Below are 21,326 nucleotides of genomic sequence, written 5' to 3'. Positions count from 1 at the left end.
CAAATGTTTTCAGACTATATTCTCTGCAATTTGAATGTGGGAACACATAGTAGCATACCTATTTCCTAATATAGTCAGCTCCATCTACTAGTCATAATGCTGTATGGCCACTAGATGGTGCTGGCTATCATAAGAAATAAATATGCTCCTCATCCCCATCTAGTGTCCATAATGCAGTAAGACCACTAGATGGCTCTGACTATCATAAGAAATATGTATGCTCCTCATCACCATATCTAGTGGCAGGACCGGTGCTACCATTAGGCAAACCATTCAGTGCCTAAGGCGTCTGGCCACTGGTGTTCCTACTCTTTTCTCTCTGCAGCAAGCAACTAAGTCTAAGCATCAGCAGACAGCGGCCGCTGTGCCTCTGACACTATGTGCAAACAGAGCGGCGGCTGTCTGCAGAGGGGAGGACTGTGTCTGTGTCCCGACTCCCAAATGAATGGAAGCAAGCAAACGTGCATTTGATGGGCGCCGGTGAGGCTGCATTTGATGGGCGCCGGTGAGGCTGCATTTGATGGGCACTGGTGAGGCTAAATTTGATGGGAGCGGGTGAGGCTGCATTTGATTGGAGCTGGTGAGGCTGCATTTGATTGGAGCTGGTGAGGCTGCATTTGATTGGAGCTGGTGAGGCTGCATTTGATGGGTGCTGGTGAGGCTGCATTTGATGGGCGCTGGTGTGGCTGCATTTGATGGGAGCTGGTGAGGCTGCATTTGATTGGAGCTGGTGAGGCTGCATTTGATGGGCGCTGGTGAGGCTGCATTTGATGGGCGCTGGTGAGGCTGAATTTGATGGGCGCTGGTGTGGCTGCATTTGATTGGCGCTGGTGAGGCTGCATTTGATGGGCACTTCATTAAAAAGGTGGGGTATACATGGACAGGGCAAAGGGGGTGGAGTTAGGGGTGGAGCCGGGGGGGGGGGGTCGTCAAAATGATGTTTCGCCTAGGGTGTAAAAAATCCTTGCACCAGCCCTGTCTAGTGGCTATGCACTGGTGCTCAACCTGTGGTCCTCCAGCTGTTGAGGGACTACAAGTCTCACGAGGCATTGCAAGGCATACAGTTACAAGCATAACTCCCAAAGGCAGAGGCATGATGGGACTTGTAGTTCTGCAACAGCTGAAGGGCCACAGGTTGAGCGCCCATGGGCTATAGTATTGTATGGCCACTAGATGGCACTGACTTTCATTGGAAATAAACAAGCTCCTGAGTGTCATCTAGTGGCCATAATACAGTATTTCCCCTATTTATACATTCGAACTGCAAAGAATATAGCATGGAAACAATCGATTTTGCCCCATTCGCACAGAGCTAATTTAAATAAAGTTTCAATGGATGAGCAGATATGCAATTTTTTATATAAAATGCACCCCTTTAAGTTTAGAACTTCTCAAAGATAACTGGTTGCTGTGAGTAATGAGAAACGGTTTCCTTGGAACACCGGCCCCAATTTCATTTTATTATCTTCTACATGTAATGCCGCGTGCACACGATCGGAATTCTCATCGGAAAAAGCACTGATGGTTTACCCGACGGAATTCCGCCCAAGCTGTCTTGCCTACACACGGGTCACACCAAATATCCGTTCGTTTACAACGCGGTGACGTACAACGATGGGACTAGAAAAAGGAAGTTCAATAGCCAGCAGCCAATAGCTTCTGTCTCGTAGTTGAATCTGAGCATGCGTGATTTTTAGCGTGTCGGAAATTGCGTACACACACAATCGGAATTTCCGTCTGGAAAATTGAGAACATGCTATCAATTTTTGGCTGACGGAAATTCGGATAGCTAAATTCCGATGGAGCCCACACGGTCGCATTTTCCGATGAAAAAGCTCTCATCTGTCTTTTTCTGGCCGGAATTCCGATCGCGTGTACGCGGCATTAGGAACACATTTCATTGTTTTTTCATGTTGCTGGCATATCCGTAGTACAGCGTGATTTGCTGTAATAATCAGGGCCGTTTTTAAGGCAGGGCAAAAGGGGCAGCTGCCCTGGGCCTTGTCATTGTTTTGGGGCCCAAAGCAGCTGCCTCATACTTGCCAACTATCCCAGTTTAAATTCCCTCACCCCTTGAGGTTTTAGTCCTGTGCTGTGTCCCGATATCTCAGTGTGAAGTGCTACTACAAATGAATCACCTGCAGACCCTGTGTTTGCATGTAAATTACCGACATTCATATGTAAATAGCGGCGGCATTCATAAATAAATAGCGCAGGCTGGCGGCATTGATATGCATATCATGCCCCCCTGAGGTCATATCCACAGCAATCTCTAACAACCAATCAACAAGCAGAAATCAAGTGCTGTAACCTCAAGCAACTAATCAGTGAGCCATAATGTGTGCTGTAACCTCTAGCAACTAATCAGTGAGCCATAATGTGTGCTGTAACCTCTAGCAACTAATCAGTGAGCCATAATGTGTGCTGTAACCTCTAGCAACTAATCAGTGAGCCATAATGTGTGCTGTAACCTCTAGCAACCAGTCAGTGAGTGGTAATGATACACTGTAACCTCTAGCAACCAGTCAGTGAGTGGTAATGATACACTGTAACCTCTGGAAACCAGTCAGTGAGGGGTAATGATAGACTGTAACCTCTGGCAACCAGTCAGTGAGTGGTAATGATAGACTGTAACCTCTAGTAACCAGTGAGTGAGTGGTAATGATACACTGTAACCTCTGGAAACCAGTCAGTGAGTGGTAATGATAGACTGTAACCTCTGGCAACCAGTCAGTGAGTGGTAATGATAGACTGTAACCTCTGGCAACCAGTCAGTGAGTGGTAATGATACACTGTAACCTCTAACAACCAGTGAGTGAGTGGTAATGATACACTGTAACCTCTAGCAACCAGTGAGTGAGTGGTAATGATACACTGTAACCTCTAGCAACCAGTCAGTGAGTGGTAATGATACACTGTAACCTCTAGCAACCAGTCAGTGAGTGGTAATGATACACTGTAACCTCTAGCAACCAGTCAGTGAGTGGTAATTATGCACTGTAACCTCTAGCAACCAGTCAGTGAGTGGTAGGGTCCAATCAATATTAAAGATGGCCCTGGTAATAATGAGATAAAAACTTGCAAATTACTGCTCACCAATCCAACCAAAAACAACATCAGATGGCTGGGCGGCACCAAGACCAAGAAGACAAAACATAATCCTTCTGAGACGGTATCGGCGAGTTGGAATGCACTGAGTAAGAGCGGGATGAGGGAGGACTGCGAGAGATGAGAAAATAAGAAAAAAAATGATATTGATATATACAGTATAAATAATCATAGACCATAATATACCTATTACCATATATTTTAGTGTATTATTAGTATCATTTTTAGTATATTACTATTTAATTACTGTACAACCTAGAAGAACAAATCCATACAATTACTAAAATAAACAAAAACAACTGGTGCTAGGTCACAATCATCCTTAGATGATCAGATGTTGTCGGGGGGTCTGACGAGGATGAAATGGAGCCGCGGCGTGTGACGTCACCGTGCGCCGGGAATAAAACCGCTGCCATCTTGTTGGTTTGAAACAAAACCATATCAATATACTGGACTTCTTTCTATGTAAGTGCAATACTCTTAACCGCTTTCAGCCCCCCGGACCATTTTGCTGGCTTAAGACCAGACCACTTTTTTGCGATTCGACGCTGCGTCGCTTTAACTGACAATTGCGTGGACGTGCGACGTGGTTCCCAAACAAAATTGACGTCCTTTTTTTTCCCCACAAATAGAGCTTTGTTTTGGTGATATTTGATCACCCCTGCGTTTTTTTTTTTGTTTTTTTTTGCGCTATAAACAAAAATAGAGCGACAATTTTGAAAAAAAAAACGCATTCTTTTTTACTTTTTGTTACTTTTTGTTATAATAAATATCCCCCAAAAATATATAAAAAAACGTTTTTTTTCCCTCAGTTTAGGCCGATACGTATTCTTCTACATATTTTTGGTAAAAAAAAAAAAAAAATCGCAATAAGCGATTAGTGATTGATTTGCGCAAAAGTTATAGCGTTTACAAAATAAGGTATGGTTTTATGGCATTTTTATTAATAACTTTTTTTACTAGTAATGGCTGCGATCAGCGATTTTTATTGTGACTGCGACATTATGGCGGACACATCGGACATTTTTGACACATTTTTTGGGACCATTGTCATTTATACAGCAATCAGTGCTATACAAGTGCAGTGATTCCTGTGTAAATGACACTGGCAGTGAAGGGGTTAACCAGGGGGTGGCAGTGTAGGGGTTAAGTGTTCCTAGGGGTGTGTTACTAACTGTGGGGGGGCTGGGCTTTGTGTTAGTGAACAATGATCTCTTGCTCCAATCACATGGAGCAGAGATCAGCGTCACTTGTTGCTAGGCAGAACGGGGAAATGCTGTTTACAACGGCATCTCTCCGTTCAGCCGCCCCATGAGACGATCGCGGGTATGCCCGTGGTGATCGAGTCCGCGGGACCCGCGACCGCACTCACGGGGGTCCCGACCGGCACGCGAGCGCGGCAGCGGCGGCGTGTATGCGATGGCAGGGCGGCATATAGAAATGGACGTACCTGTACGCTAATATGCCTGCCCGTGCCATTCTGCCGACGTACATCAGCGTGCGCTGGTCGGGGAGTGGTTAATAAATACTGTATTTTGGGACATACTGCACAATGAGAGGGTTCTGCATTCCTTATGGCATGTTGCTGTTTGATGGCTGATACTGGAAGAATTGGAGCAAGTGCGGTGAACCGGAGAACTTTTTTTCTATGACTCAATCGACAAACCCACCCGGCAGTCCACGCTTATTATGCAGCGACCACAGCTACTTATGGTTGATCAAAAGCCTTTGCCTGGTCCAATGCCAGGAGATACTTTCCCCAGCCTGAAGCCCTGCACCACTCCAAGGCCTCCTGGACAGCAAAAATGGCTGTGAAGGTGCTCCTCCTACCCTGGACCGAACAGTGCTGATGGTTGAGAAAGCGAAGACTCTACTACCGACGATAGGCGCCAGCACCTTTTGACATTAAGAAGGCTGATGGGGGCGCCAATTCTCAATCATTGAAGGATCTTTAGCCTTTGAAAGAAGAATCACAGCCGAGCGTCTCATGGATGCCGAACCTCTGCTCCCTAACCACACGCATTTCATGCAGTTGTGGGGTAGTTGCAGCGTGGCCCCATTCACTTGAATGGCCCTGAGAAGCTGCATTGCTTTGTTTAAGTGGGTGGTTGGTGTGGTTGCTCAACCGCCTGCTTTTACTGCCCCCAGACTGCCTGTGTAACAAGCCCCATTTATGCATCTTCTACAGTAAAAGCTCCACGTCTGCCTGCTGGCCAGTGGCGGTGCATCCATAGAGGGCGCAGGAGCGCCGCCCCCTCTATCCTGCACCCGTCAATCTCCAATAGATTCATGCATTGCATTAATCTATCTATTGTCGCCGCTGCCGCCCCCTATTCAGGTGTCCGGGCCCCTTGTTGGTGTTGGTGTTTCTAGAAGTGCCCGATTAGAGCCGTCGGCCTCCAAATTGGTAAACAGCGGGTGTGTTCGCTATTTACACAGTGTTGTGTTAGGGAATCAAATAAATCGCTTCCCCAACACTGACCCGCCTCTCAGCCAATCAGATTTATCTCACTGAACAATAAAAGAGGATTGCTCAGAGCTGGATTAACTCTTTGTGGCAAGACTGGGCTCAAATGATAGGGAATCTTATACTCTACATTATAACATATAAAAAAGAAAAAAATATTTCAGATTTACATCCACTTTAACAACCAATGACTCATCAGCTGTCAGCGGGTTTCCTGCTGACAGCTGAAAGAAAAAAATTCCGGTAAAAGAAAAAAAAATGATGCGGGGTCCCCCCCCCCCAAGATCCATAACAGACCCTTATCTAAGCATGCAGTCTGGCAGGTCAGGAAAGGGGGGTGAGCGAGCCCTCAACACGGGGGGGGGGGGTGATTTGGGGTGGGAGGGCACCTTGTCTGTGGACAGGGGGCTTATCGGAATCTGGAAGGCACCCCCCATGTGAATGAGTGTGGTACCCATTCACACAAAAAAGAAGTGTAGTGTTTGACAAGTCCTTAATTATAGAATGCCCCCCGTCGTAGCTCCGACAAGTCTTCTTCCTCCGGTCTTTTCCCTCCGCTGTCTCTTCCTTCTGGAGATGTCGTCTCCCTCTGTCTACGTCGTTGTCTTCTCCTTCTTCTCTTTCTCGCTTGTTCCCCCCCCCCTTTTCCTGATCTGCCGAGCGTCATGCTCAAATAAGGGTCTGGTATGGAGTTTGGGGAGGCCCCACACTGTTTTCTCTTTCATTTTTTTTTGGAGTGGGGTTCCCCCCCCCCCCCCAAGTCCATATCAAACCCCAATGGCCTGATGTGGACTGGGGGGAGGAACCCCACTCCTTTTTTTCTTTTTTAACCGCCATTTTTTTTTTTTTGCATGGTATCTGAAGATCTGTGACAAATCTATGACTCAGAATGTGTCTAATGCCGCGTACACACGGTCGGAATTTGGGCCAGAAAAAGACCGATGAGAGCTTGTCATCGGAAAATACGACCGTGTGTACGCTCCATCGGAATTTAGCTGTCCCAATTTCCGCCAGCCAAAAATTGATAGCGTGTTCTCAATTTTCCCGACGGAAAAACTTTCTAATTTCCGATTGTGTGTATGCAATTCCGACGCGCCAAAAATCCCTCACGCTCAGATTCAACTACGAGACAGAAGCTATTGGCTACTGGCTATTGAACTTCCTTTTTCTAGTCCCGTCGTACGTGTTGTGCGTCACCGCGCTATAAACGATCGGAATTTGATGTGACCCGCGTGTAGGCAAGACAGCTTAAGTCGAATTCCGTCGGGAAAACCATCAGAGCTTTTTCCGATGAGAATTCCGATCGTGTGTACGCGGCATTAGAGGAAATGTTCTCCAATTTGTAGCCCTCCTTAGACATGAAAAAGTCGAAGTGACCTGCTGGAGACGACGTCACCTACTTACCAAGATAAAGAAGAAGGACCATCGGTCATGATGAATCTTCGTCTTCCGAAACACCAATGTGATCGAGTAAACGTAGAGGACCGTGGCCATGCCGAAACCCAAAATTTCCACAATCTGCAAATCAAAAACATAACTGGTGACGTAACAAACTTAATCCAAATCCACACCCATTGGACAAATGTAGAATTGTCATGACGTTGTTGTAATCCGGGGGGGGGGGGGGGCACCAGAAACCTGACCTTGCCTTCAGTCTTGCACAGTTGTACGGGCTCCCCGGTACAGGCTCATATTTGCATAACTCCTCCCAAGGAGGAGCACATTGCCTACATCAGGACTGAAGGTTCTTGAGAGGAATACTGAGGCAGGCTCAGGGGTGGACTGACCATTTGGGCGCTTGGGCAGTGCCCGAGGGCCCCATGCCGCTAAGGGGCCCCATCAGGGTTGGCAGCCTCAATAAAACCAGGGACAGTATGTAAAAATCTGTGTTTTTTTAAAAATCCCAAGGTTATAGCTGCCCCGCCTCTCCAGTACCTTTTCTTTTGAGTGTGTATGTGTATTCTGTGTGTGTATACTGTGTGTCTGTGTGTGTATACTCTATGTGTGTGTGTGTGTATACTGTGTGGCCCCATAATCTACTGCCTGGGGGCCTCATAATCTTCTATTGCCTAGGGGCCCCATAAGTTGTCAGTCTGCCCCTGGGCAGGGTACTGTAATATTATCAGGAAGCTATGTATAGCACCCTGCTGGCTCCTCCCACCAGCTTGCACTGAGATAAGCACAGGGACTAGGGGTGCAACGGATCAAAAAACTCACGGATCGGATCGATTTTTGGATCAGCAAAAAAAAAAAAAGACAAATCTTAATCTTGTTACGCCCACCGGAGTTTTAGATTTTGCAGTTATTTTCAACACAAAGTGGAGCTTATATGCTTAAAGCGGGAGTCCGCCGGGACTCCGCGTTTTTTCTTTTTTTTTTAAAAGCCAGCAGCTACAAATACTGCAGCTGCTGACTTTTAAAATAGTGACACTTACCTGTCCAGCGCGCCCGCGATGTCGGCACCCGAAGCCGATCTCTAGATCGTCACTCGGGTTCTGCCGCCGCAATCTTGGGTATGGGAATCAGGAAATGGAACAATATGATAACCAGGGTAATTGGCGCTACCTACAAGTAAAACTCCTTATATGTATGTATATCAATATATAATTCTGAATATATCATGTATTCATCTAGAAGAATATATATATAATAAAGGGAGGCATAACCCCAAAAAAACTACCAATCTGCAATTTGAAATTCACAAGCTACTCAGAATTCCCAAAAAGACAACAAAGTTCCTACTAAAGATAAATTCCTGGGATTAACAAATAATTCCAATAAGCAACAGAAGAGGAAAAAACGAAAGCCAGACAACAAACTAGAAACCAAAAAGAATTTTTTGTATCTGTATCGCTAAGAGACAGTATTCCCTAAAATCGCATAAATGCCAAAGTGTGGTTTGAGTAGGCAAATTCCCAGTAAGAGGCGTATGTAAATGTGCTAGTGAGTTTATAATCCCAAACATGCAAACTGTAAGTGTAAAACGCTAATATAAATACATATGCAAGAATTATTTGCCTAAAGTCGCATTATCGCCAAGATGTGCAAAAAACAAATAGAAGGTGTATATAAATGTGCTTAGTAAAATTAAAATTCACAATACAAAATTCAGATTATACAACCTATGCATGCAATATGCTAGTGTAAGCAAATATATATAAAAAAACAAAAATATATTGATAGTATATAGAAATTATATCAAAAATATATATCAAAAAAGTGCAGCTGAAAAAACAAAGGACGAAAAATATGTGTACAAAAAAGAAGAAAGAATATATATATAAAAAATATATATATATAAAAAAACAAGCAAAAGGTCTCTTAAAAAAACAATAAATAACAAAAAATACAAAAATAGTGTCCAAATTCCCAGTTGCGGCTTCATTTCCCGGTTCCCTACTGTGCATGCGCGAGTTCCGCTGCGCAATAAGGACGGTCCCCGCTGCCTCTGGGATCTGTGTGTTTCTCAGCAGGCAGCGGGGGACTTGCGGAAGGGGGCGGGCACTTGCACAGAGAGCTATCCCGGAAGTGGGTGCAGTTACCTGGATTATCCAGGTAACTGCACCCCCCTCCCCCCTGAAAGGTGCCAATTGTGGCGCCGGAGGGGGGGAGGGTTCCGATGAGCGGAAGGTCCATTTTAGGGTGGACCTCCGCTTTAAATACAGTATTTGTAAATCCGACGGACTGTTCAGATGTTAAATTTTAAAAGCAGCAGCAAACCTGCTGACCTTCCGTGGTTGCTAATGTGACAGAACACCTCCGATTTTCACTTTGAACTAAATGTGAAAATTTAACATCTAAACAGTCCGTCGGATTTACAAATACTGTATATAAATGCGTAAATACTGAGGGGGGTGCAGATATCTGTCTAAGACAGGTATTTGCACCCACTTCCGGGCATAGACTCCCAGGGGAGTCTATGCCTCTTCCTGTCCCGCCGCGCTGTCTGCTGGGACACACACGGGTCCCAGAGACAGCGCGGACCATTCCTAGTGCGCTGCGCGACTCGCTCATGCGCAGTACGGAACCGGGCACTGAAGCCGCAACACTTCACTTCCTGATTCCCTCACCGAGAATGGCGGCGGCAGCAGCCGAGAGCCAAGTGATCGATCGGCCTCGGCTACCGACATCGCTGGACCCTGGGACAGGTGAGTGTCCATTATTATCCATATTAAAAGACAGCAGCTGCAGTATTTATAGCTGCTGGCTTTTAATACATTTTTTTTCTGGGTGGACTCCCTCTTTAAACATATAAGCTCTGCTTTGTGTTGAAAATAACTGTGAAATCTAAAACTCCGGTGGGTGTAACAAGATGTCAGCTTGCTCTCTTCTCACTATCATTACTGTGCAGGAGTGTGGGGTGTAGCAAGATGGCAGCGACGAAACCTCACTTCCTGACGAGACAGCAGTACCAAGATGGCCGCCGCTCCGGAGCTAGGCCGAAACCACGGCCTTTCCAAAGCCACGCGATCAGCGGAGCGCTCCGCGGATCCCGTGGTGTGCCGATCCGAACATGTCGACCCGTTCGTATCACGGATCGGTGATGATCCTTTGCACCCCTAACAGGGACCCATTGATGCCATCATTGCTTTGGACCAGCTTCTAATGATGACGATGATGGACCGGGCCTGAACAATATGTGTTAGCAAAGTCTTCTTGCAGAAGACCAACACGCCCCCTGCTGTGGCAGACCTATAGCTGTGCATTCAGAAAAGTTCATACTTCTTGCCGATTGGAGAGCTCTGGACATAACTCAGCAGAAGGGGTGTTGGACCTCTCCAGAGAGACCTCTGCTTCCACACAGAGCGCATGAGTGCTTTCTCTGAAGCTGCTTGCAAGGGAAAGGCTTTTCTAATCAGGCTGTGGCTGATTTCTAGAAGAAAAAAAAAAATCAACTGTAAGACTTTTCTCACCTTTTGTTTTGATTCACATGGAAGGTATTCAGGTTACAGTGGAACCTCGGACTGCGAGTAACGCGGTTAACGAGCGCTTCGCATACGAGCACTGTATTTTTAAAAATCGTAACTCAAAAAAACAAGCATGATTCAGGTCAAAGCGTGTGCAGTACCGCTTTTGGCCTGAGGTGGGGGGGGGGCACCGGAGCCAAGCGGCGCCGATCGGCGCTGTTCGGAAATGCACGGAAAGGCTTGAAGCCGAGGTGTTCTCGGGCCTTTCCGGCCATTTCCAAGGCTCTCCGGCGCCTCCCCCCCACCTCTGGCCGCATGCGGTATTGCATGCCATTGAAGTCCATGCAGAACCAATTATTTTCATTTCCATTGACTTCAATCTGGAAACTCGCCTTGATATGCGAGTATTTTGGATTAATAGCATTCTCCTGGAACAGTTTATGCTTGTAATCCAAGGTTCCCCTGTGTTTAAAATGAAAAGTCCTGTTGGGTTTTAAATGATACAGGCTCCTTTCACACAGGCTGTCCGATCAGGTCCACCTGTCAGTTTTCCGGGCGGACCTGATCGGACCTTGCATTCTCTTCTATAGCGCAGCGGATGTCCGCTGACACCCGCGGCCATCAGAACCCTTCCCACAAAAAACAGACAGATGGCGGTCCAATTTTCCACCCGTCTGGAGAATCAGATAGGATCGGGTGGAAACGGACAGGTGGTCAGTTTCCATCAGTTTTCCTCATAGAGAAGAGCAAGACTGTGTCCGTGTCCGCTCTGCATAGCCGAGCCAGACACAGACCTGCAGAGCAAGCATTGACCTGTCATCCAGAGCGATCCCCAGCTGAGCAAGTGGATTCGACTACATGGAGGCGCCCGTGTGAAAGGGCCCTCAGATTCCAGAGGTTCAGCTAAATGCATGGCTGTGAAAATCTGAGCGATGATACTCACAAGCAGCACTGCGTGAAAGAACGACAGATGGGTGGAATAGCTGAACGCAAACAGGATGGCGACCATCAGAAAAAGGAGCAACCAAGAAAGGGCGACGTCCACCAGGGCTTGTCCAAACCAGTATGCGGATGGGAAAAGGCCAGAAATACGCAACTGGGAGCGAGCTTTGATCTGGAAGGAGAAAGAATCTGTGGTTGTGATCATGGCCAACATACATAAAAGCTGGACCTTCAATAAACAGCTGAGCTTCATTCACCAACGTCTGTCAGATTCTGTTGATAGGGAGGAGGGGGAATTTATACTTGGGGGGGGCTAAACATGCAGATTAGTGCAGTTTTTGTGGGAGGGGGGGGGGGTTTGCTGACACATAATGCTCATACATCTTGGGGGGGGAGGGGTGCAGTTTGGCATGTTCGCTCTGGACACTACATGACCGGGCACTACCCTGCTGCTGGAGAAGAAGCTGTACCTGTCGACCGGCAGTGCTAGTATCACCCTGTTTTCAAGCATGGTAGTCTCAGGAGATTTGGTGATGCCACTACTGTGCTGCTCACTGTTCTCCTTGCTGGAGAGGAAGCTTTACCTGAGGACCGGCAGTGCAAGGATCTCCCTGTTTCCAAGCCTGGTAGTTTAAAGGAGTTTTGGCGAAGTCACTACACTTCCACAAACTGTTCTTGCTAGAGAGGAAGCTATACCTGAGAACCTGCAGTGCAAAGATCTCCCTGCTCCCAAGCCTGACAGCTTCAGGAGGCTTGGAGTGAGATTTGGTGATGTCACGTCTGTGCTGCTCACTGTTCTCCTTGCTGGAGAGGAAGATTTACCTGGGGACCAGCAGTAATGGGATCTCCCTGTTTCCAAGCCTGGTAGTCTCAGGAGATTTGGTGAAGCCACTACTGTTCTGCTCACTGTTCTCCTTGCTGGAGAGGAATTTGTACCTTAGGACTTACAGTGCAAAGATCTCCCTGATGCTAAGCCTGGTAGTCTCAGAAGATTTGGTGAAGCCACTACTGTTCTGCTCACTGTTCTCCTTGCTGGAGAGGAATTTGTACCTTAGGACTTACAGTGCAAAGATCTCCCTGATGCTAAGCCTGGTAGTCTCAGGAGATTTGGTGATGCCGCTACTGTGCTGCTCACTGTTCTCCTTGCTGGAGAGGAAGCTTTACCTGAGGACCGGCAGTGCAAGGATCTCCCTGTTTCCAAGCCTGGTAGTTTAAAGGAGTTTTGGCGAAGTCACTACACTTCCACAAACTGTTCTTGCTAGAGAGGAAGCTATACCTGAGAACCTGCAGTGCAAAGATCTCCCTGCTCCCAAGCCTGACAGCTTCAGGAGGCTTGGAGTGAGATTTGGTGATGTCACGTCTGTGCTGCTCACTGTTCTCCTTGCTGGAGAGGAAGATGTACCTGGAGACCAGCAGTAATGGGATCTCCCTGTTTCCAAGCCTGGTAGTCTCAGGAGATTTGGTGAAGCCACTACTGTTCTGCTCACTGTTCTCCTTGCTGGAGAGGAATTTGTACCTTAGGACTTACAGTGCAAAGATCTCCCTGATGCTAAGCCTGGTAGTCTCAGAAGATTTGGTGATGCCACTACTGTTCTGCTCACTGTTCTCCTTTCTGGAGAGGAATTTGTACCTTAGGACTTACAGTGCAAAGATCTCCCTGATGCTAAGCCTGGTAGTCTCAGGAGATTTGGTGATGCCGCTACTGTGCTGCTCACTGTTCTCCTTGCTGGAGAGGAAGCTTTACCTGAGGACCGGCAGTGCAAGAATCTCCCCGTTTCCAAGCCTGGTAGTTTAAAGGAGTTTTGGCGAAGTCACTACACTTCCACAAACTGTTCTTGCTAGAGAGGAAGCTATACCTGAGAACCTGCAGTGCAAAGATCTCCCTGCTCCCAAGCCTGGCAGCTTCAGGAGGCTTGGAGTGAGATTTGGTGATGTCACGTCTGTGCTGCTCACTGTTCTCCTTGCTGGAGAGGAAGATGTACCTGGGGACCAGCAGTAATGGGATCTCCCTGTTTCCAAGCCTGGTAGTCTCAGGTGAAGCCACTTTTGGTGAAGCCACTACTGTTCTGCTCACTGTTCTCCTTGCTGGAGAGGAATTTGTACCTTAGGACTTACAGTGCAAAGATCTCCCTGATGCAAAGTCTGGTAGTCTCTGAAAATTTGGTGATGTCACTACTGTGTTGCTCACTGTTCTCCTTGCTGGAGAGGAATTTGTACCTTAGGACTTACAGTGCAAAGATCTCCCTGATGCTAAGTCTGGTAGTCTCTGAAAATGTGGTGATGTCACTACTGTACTGCTCATTGTACTCTTTGCTGAAGAGGAAACTGTACCTGAGGACCTAGAGAGCAAGGATCTCCCCGGCTTCTGTTTTTATCCATGCTGTGATCTGTGAAGTCATCAGATAACCACCCATCAGTAATCTGGGGGCAGCTCTGACATGAGGAGCAAAATGCTGTCCCTATTAACATGGCCACCCCCACGCAGACACAGAACAGGTCATTGTAAATCAGTACTGGAGAAATTACCAGCTGCTGGAAGCCCACAGGTATTACCGGTGATTTAATCCTTTGCCCTCCCTTCCCTTTTTTTGGACTCCCAAAGTAGAGATCCGATTTAAATCAAAACCAGACAACACATTAGCAATAAAGTACTATAGCCTATACCAGTGGTCTCCAAATGACAGCCCTTTGCTTGCCTTCATCCGGCCCTTGGGGCACTATTCCAAATCACTGATAGAAGACACTATTCTGCCAACTGACATCAACAATGGGGCACCATTGCTCCCATTGATACCAATAATACCAACGATGGGGCACTATTCTCCAATCTATTACCAAATGTGTTGATGTTTACTCCCACTGATGCCAGGAAAATTTCCACTTCACTGGCCACAGTCCTGGCCCCCCTCTAAAGTCTGAAGGACAATAAACCGGCCCTTTGTTTAGAAAGTTCGGAGACCCCGCCCTAGCCCATACTAACCTTCATATCCTGCATGCTGGTCATTGCAAAGTAGGGGGCAAGTCCAGACGCAAAGATCATAAACAGCACTCCCACGTAGAGCGTCGCATTAAACCAGTGATGCCCATAGTTCTGGTGACAGAAAAAATTGTTAAAACAAATTTTTTTTTGTTTGAAAGAAAACAAAAAATAATTTTTTAAGGGTGACTATAGGTTAAATATACCCCCCCCCCTCCATTCCAGCAGTCTTCCCCGTGTGGCCCTACCCTCCCGCTGCGCAACCAACAAAAGTGGCCTTACTCCTCTTCCCACGATGCACAGGGGCCCCATTCATTCCTGGGGGTGAGCCCTACTCGTGGTGGTCTCCAGCCATTCAGCTCACCCATAGGATGAGAAGGAAGAGGAGCCATTTTCTGTTTCCCATGCATAGACCACCCCCACCCAGTGTATTGTAGCTTATACTTACTTCTATATTGATACCAGTTATCCGGATTATTGTTGCTGCAGACCCCCCCCATCATACTCAAGGCTTTTCCCAAGAACTAGTGCAATGAAAATATAACTAGAGATCCATTGTCTGTATGCAAGTTGTATAATAAATTTGACACAATGGGTGGAAATTAGCAAAGGGTGGTGCAGGCTTTATTCTTGTGCTACCCTTCTAACCTGAGAAAATGAAATAAATCCAGAGCCCAAGTACAAAAAGGGGCAAAAAAACACCTTTAAATGTAGGACTGACCTGCTGTGTGAACTATGCTGTGTCTGTGACTGACACAGCACAGAGAGCAGTTCAGCTGGAGCTGTATGCTACTTATCAGTGGCGGCTGGTGGCAAATGTTTTTTTTGGGGGGGGGGGGCAGCAAACAATGCACCCACAGCCTCCCCCCCGGGCTGTTGTGTCACCTGCAGCCCCCTTATGGTTTATTTGGATCACTCGCACAAACCGCCAGCCTCCCCCAAGTCGGCTGGATACAAGTCCTGCACTTACCCCATCTATGGCGTGGGCAGCGCTTCCCCTCCGGGCGGCAGTCTCGTCTTCCTCCTTGGCATCACGACGGCCCTGCCTCTCCACCTTCCTCCTCCTAGGCCAATGGGCTCGCATCTCCCTTCAGCCAATCGGCAAACTGGTTTTCGGATGCGCTTCCTGATTGGCATGGGAGGAGAATCAGTGGGACAATAAGCGAATATTTATTCACTATTGTCACACAACTGGGTGGGCTCAGGGCGCCCCGAGCCCACCCTTTTTTTTAAGCCAGTTAGAGCCTTTGGCTCTAATCACATGCTTAAAAAAAAAAACCCTATTGGAATCCATGTGTCTGGTGCCCCACATGTAGATGAGGGGGTCGGACGCATGGATAGGGGGCATCGTCCCTGCGTCCCTAATGGACTGGCCACCACTGGCTTGGGGGCCTGTTCTAGTGATTGTGCCCAAAAACACATGAGTCCAGAGAGCGAGCCCTAAATTTTACCTAAATTTTTTCTCCTCGTCAGGAACCTTTCCCTGCCCCTACTTTTGTCCCTACCAGGCGGAACACCTGTCCCTACGGCTACTCTACCAACTCGAAAATGTGCACCAAAACTGTGAGCCAGGGCCTTTAAAAGGCTCTGCCCGACCCAATATGGCCACCAGAGTCACATGGAGCAGCATCATCCAATGAGATAGCCTGCGCTGTGACCCAGGAAACCATAGAGGGACCCTGTTCCTCCTGATTTCCTCTCCACCTGCAGGGGAGAAAGTGAACTGCGCCTGCCTACATGCTGCTAGAGGGACTGTATTAAGACATTTGATAAAGTGAGAAGTGTCCTTTACGTTTTTTTTGCATAGTGTTACTGAAATATCCCACAGCCTCCCTTCACCCTATGAATGTTTAACTTGCAACAAAGCATCAAAAATATACTTGTAGACTGCTACAAGTGACTGTTAGTGGGTGCCTGCCCGCTGCTACACCGGTGCGGGAAAAGAACCTGGGACAAAAATCAGCTGGCACTTTATGGGGGTGAGTGCTACAAAGGTACTCACATGCGTGACGGGGTCATTCCATACTCTGATCCTCTCCGTGGAGTTATAGGCCCTCATAAAGGCGTTACTGAGAATATTAACCAATACCGGGAGGATATTGAGTGCTCGGGGGTTTCCGATTATTTTGTACCCGTAGTCCTAAACAAAATAAAAACAGAAAAGTGACACCAAACAAAATAAATGATATTGAACAGAATCATTTTTTTTTGGACTTGTGAATGCCTTGACCGTCTGCTTAATGTGCGCCAAGACTGGAACTCAAGTCTAGGAATTGTAGAGGTCAAGGCCAAATAAACGTATTTCACCTTTATCTTCATCAATACAATTGAAATAAGAGCGATGTATGGCCGTGTATAGTTTTGGATAGAGTAGGAAACCCCCTATTAGGTTATCTTTTGCTGTCTGTATCCTGCTGGGGAGATTTTCCCTCATTTCTTGTGTTTGAGCCGCATTAGAAAGTGAGAGGACCAATAGGGTGAATCTCATCAGTGGGAACACAAACAGTAATACAACCTGAGAGAGGCTCTCACCCTTATCTACCCCATCCAAAACTAATAATAAATGCTTTGTCAATAGTGGGGTGATATTGGTGTGCCTACACTATATTACCAAAAGTATTGGGTCGCCTGCCTTTACACGCACATGAACTTTAATGACATCCCAGTCTTAGTCCGTAGGGTTCAATATTGAGTTGGCCCTTTTGCAGCTATAACAGCTTCACCTCTTCTGGGATGGCCGTCCACAAGGTTTAAGAGGGTGTCTATGGGAATGTTTGACCGTTCTTCCAGAAGAGCTTTGTGGTGTCAGGTACTGATGGTGGGCGTGAAGGCCTGGCTCACAGTCTCTACTCTAATTCATCACAAAGGTATTCTATCGGGTTGCAGGCCAGTCAAGTTCCTCCACCCCAAACTCGCTCATCCATGTCTTTATGGACCTTGCTTTGTTCACTGGTCCAAATTGTTTGGTGGAGGGGGGGGATTATGGTGTGGGGTTGGGCTTGGCCCCCTTAGTTCCAGTGAAGGAAACTCTTAAGGCTTGAGCATACCAAGACATGTTAGACAATTTCATGCTCCCAACTTTGTGGGAACAGTTTGGGGATGGCCCCTTCCTGCTCCAACATGGCCTCACACCAGTGCACAAAGCAAGGTCCATAAGGACATGGATAAACAAATTTGGAGTGGAGGAACTTGGAGTCCTGACTTCAACCCGGTGGAGGAACTTGGCTGGCCTGCTCAGAGTCCTGACTTCAACCAGATAGAACATCTTTGGGATGAAATAGAGCGGCGACTGCGAGCCAGGCCTTTTTCTCCAACATCAGTACCTGACCTCACAAATGGACACAAATTCCCACAGGCACCTGCCAAAATCTTGTGGAAGCCTTCCCAGAAGAGTGGAGGATATTTAAACCACAAAGGGGGAAACTCAATTTGAATGGCCATGGGGCGAGGGGGGAGGGGGGGGTCTCCATATTAATGGACATAGAGGGAGGATATGGGGAGCAACTGCATAATAATGGCCATGGTTTTGGAACAGGATATCCAACAAGCTCATATAGGTGTGATGGTTGGAGTTACACATACTACGGCCATATATTGTATAGCATATTAGATTATAGATTATTGATAGATTGGTGATTATGTTTTCTTTATCGTACATCACGGGACACAGAGACTCAGTAATTACTGGTGGGTTATAGGGTATCACTAGGTGATTGGACACTGGCACACCCTAGACAGGAAGTTCAATCCCCCATATAACCCCTCCCCCTACTGGAGGTACCTCAGTTTTTTCGCCAGTGTCTTAGGTGTTGGTCACAAGTAAAGATGTGCTCCACTGGAATATCCTTACTGGGGCCAGCTATGCAACCGGATCCATTCAAGGTGTCTTTTCCAGGCCGAATTGGATGGTACCCGGGCCTCGTGTCCGAAGAAACTAGGTTTTACCTGTAACACTTCTCTTTTTAGAGAGCTGGACCCTGGGATCCAGTATTTGTTTTTTTTTCAGTCATATTCCTGGCAGGGTGCTTTACGGGCCCAGAACTGCGGATCCCCCTATTCAAGGGGGCCCCAGTCTCTGAAGGTTTTTTTTCCTAACGGAGCCCACCGTGAGAGGTGAAGATTGGGTCTGTTATTCGGACCCTGCAGCTAGATAAGGTAAGGGAGACTCCTCAAGAATTTTTCTAGTTCTTGCACAGCACAGTGATGTATACATCAGGACTATGGTAAGAGAACGGTCCTGTTGGGTTATTTTCAGTATTCTTAGTGGTGGAGAAATGTTACTTTTGTAAGACTTTTTCATTACCGTGTTGTTGCCTCGTGTGATCTCTATAGCGCCGTTGTAGGCCGTAGTGTTTTCATCATACGGACCCTCCACAACATCCACGACGATATCTTGAGCCGTGATACCATGAACGAGATTCTCAATGGGAAGACCTATGTGGAGAAATACTGGAAGTCACCATTATGGAAGGTTATAATAGAGGTACAAGGAAGCTTAGTAACATGTAAGGGGTGATAGTAAAAACATTCTCAAGCGGTTGTAGGGGTGACTCCTATAGCAGGAAATGTGTTTTACGCTTCGTTAATATTGTTGCAGATTTTCTATGCCTAAAAATCAATATATAAAAAAAAAATATTTGCTGTGTGGATCCCCCGAGCATTCACACAGTTGTCACAAATAATTGCCGTAATGTGAGTAATATATTTATTTCCGATGATCGCCAGCTCCATCTACAGCCCTGGCCAAAAGTTTTGAGAATGACACAAGTATTAAGTTTGCTGCTTCAGTTTTTATGATGCCAATTCGCATATACTTCAGAATGTTATGAAGAGCGATCAGATGAATTGCAATTAATTGCAAAGACCCTCTTTGCCATGAAAATTAACTTACGGTAATCCCAAAAAAAAACATTTCCACTGCATTTGTGAAGAAGGCTTCAGGGTGCCCAAGAAAGTCCAGCAAGCGCCCGGACCGTCTCCTACAGTTGATTCAGCTGCGGGATCGGGGGCACCACCAGTGCAGAGGGGGAGATCGGGGCACCACCAGTGCAGAGCCTGCTCAGGAATGGCAGCAGACAGGTGTGAGGACATCGGCATGCACAGTGAGGAGAAGACTTTTGGAGGATGGCCTCGTGTCAAGAAGGGCAGCAAAGAAGCCACTTCTCTCCTGGAAAAACATCAGGGACAGACTGATAGTCTGCAAAAGGTACATGGATTGGACTGCTGAGGACTAGGGTTGTTTCTCAGCCAAGGGAGTAGGCTCACTCACAATTTTGCCTAAGAACACCGCCATGAATAAAGAATGGTACAAAAACATGCTCCAAGAACAACTTCTCTCAACCATCCAAGAACAGTTTGGTGAGGAACAATGCCTTTTCCAGCATGATAGAGCACCTTGTCATAAGGCAAAAGTGATTACCAATTGGCTTGACGAACAAAATGGCAACATTTTGGGTCCATGGCCAGGAAACTGCCCAGACCTAAATCCCATTGAGAACTTGTGGTCAACTAATAAAACCACCAAGCTCCTCATTCACTCCCTTTTTAACTCTCGCCTTGACACCTTGTAACTTCCGTCTCATAGGCCTACCTCTCCATAGGCTATCCCCTCCTCAGTCTATCATGAATGCTTCTGCCGTCTACCTTACCAACCATTCAATGTCCACCACCCCTCTCCACCAAACCCTACACTGGCTCCTGATAGCATTTTGAATTGAATTCACTGGGCAAACTACAACATACAAAGCCATTCACAACTCTGCCACCAGTTACATCGTCCAACCATGTCTCCAAATATCAAACCGTCCTCTCCGCTCCTCTCAAGACCTCCTTGCTCTCAAGCTCCCTTGTCTCCTCCTCCCATGCTCATCTCCAGGACTTCTCCCATCCTCTGGAATGCTCTACCTCAGTCTGCCCAGCCATCTCCTACTCTGGCTGCCTTGAGGAGAACCCTAAAAAAACTCATCTCCACAGGAAAGCCTATCACACCTTAAACTAATCTTTTATCACTTCCATCAGCTCAGTCCCAACAGTTACAACCATTTGTACCACTTGTGCCACCCTATTGGATTGTAAGGTCTTCTGAGCCCTCTTGTATTTTATTGTATTGTAACTTTATTGTCTTCATTTATATTGTAAAGCACTGCGTAAACTGTTGGTGCCATATAAATCCTGTATAATAGTAACAATAATCTATAAGAGAATGGAGCTGGGTGACAGGAAGATCCAACTATAACGCACACATGTTGGACTTCCATCATCAGTGGCCCACTAATGGTGGAAGAAAGAAGATACCGGACCAGAAGAAGATGGCAGTGACAAGGTGGAGCAATGGACCACCCAATTTAAGTCACTATAACGTGGAACATCTCTGCACATTATAGCAAAAGTTCTGGAAACTGGTGCTTCAGTTCTGCTTTAAGACTGAGAATGTTTTTGATTTACCAAATGAAATATTTAAGCTTAGAGTGCTGCAAACTGAAAATGTACCGGTGGTGTTGACGAGCAGAAGATTGGAGTAATATCTGTGGGCTCGATCTCCGGGTCTTCGGAAGTAAAGCTGTGGCGTCAGCTCCCAGGTGTTTTTGGAGTGGAAACTGTTCATCAGTATGGTGGAGGTAACCAGGGGCAGGATGAACAATACCAGCAGAAGAAATCTGAAATTCAATATGGCGTGTTACATGCATATTAGATTAAGGATAGTTATTTTCATTCCAACGTGGCATTTGACATGTGTTTGGCAGTAATCTGCTACTTGACCCAACTTCTCAACTGCACCCATCAGATAAAATAAAAGTACTATATAGAGTATCTTAGGTGAAATGTAAAATGAATGGCCAAAAGTATGGGGTCGTTACTCCAAATGATGGAGTTCAGGTGTCTCCAGTGAAGGGTCCTGTTAATACTCCATCATACAAAGACTTTG

At 46.7% G+C, this 21,326-nt stretch overlaps 2 protein-coding genes across 2 annotated transcripts in view; both read right to left on the bottom strand.

Annotated features, from left to right (window-relative positions):
• The window catches only part of LOC143936205 (ABC-type organic anion transporter ABCA8-like), a 394,203-nt gene that overhangs the window by 33,943 nt on the left and 338,934 nt on the right, over positions 1 to 21,326 (bottom strand). The gene's annotated exons all lie outside the window — the stretch shown is intronic.
• Positions 1 to 21,326, bottom strand: part of LOC143936207 (ABC-type organic anion transporter ABCA8-like) — a 110,276-nt gene that overhangs the window by 32,634 nt on the left and 56,316 nt on the right. Inside the window, exons 20-26 of the mRNA XM_077460616.1 lie at positions 20,891 to 21,057; positions 18,705 to 18,835; positions 16,404 to 16,541; positions 14,405 to 14,515; positions 11,426 to 11,596; positions 6,980 to 7,093; positions 3,097 to 3,219 (exon numbers count right to left, since the gene is read on the bottom strand). Of these exons, the coding sequence (XP_077316742.1) occupies positions 3,097 to 3,219; positions 6,980 to 7,093; positions 11,426 to 11,596; positions 14,405 to 14,515; positions 16,404 to 16,541; positions 18,705 to 18,835; positions 20,891 to 21,057 (955 nt within the window). The remainder of the gene's footprint in view (positions 1 to 3,096; positions 3,220 to 6,979; positions 7,094 to 11,425; positions 11,597 to 14,404; positions 14,516 to 16,403; positions 16,542 to 18,704; positions 18,836 to 20,890; positions 21,058 to 21,326) is intronic.

The sequence above is a fragment of the Lithobates pipiens genome, unplaced genomic scaffold (assembly GCF_037356315.1).
Source record: "Lithobates pipiens isolate NorthernLeopardFrog02 unplaced genomic scaffold, aLitPip1_a1.2 Scaffold_28, whole genome shotgun sequence".
Lineage (NCBI taxonomy): Eukaryota > Metazoa > Chordata > Amphibia > Anura > Ranidae > Lithobates > Lithobates pipiens.
Note: the sequence above shows the minus strand (reverse complement) of the source record. Positions and strands in the feature narration are given on the sequence as shown.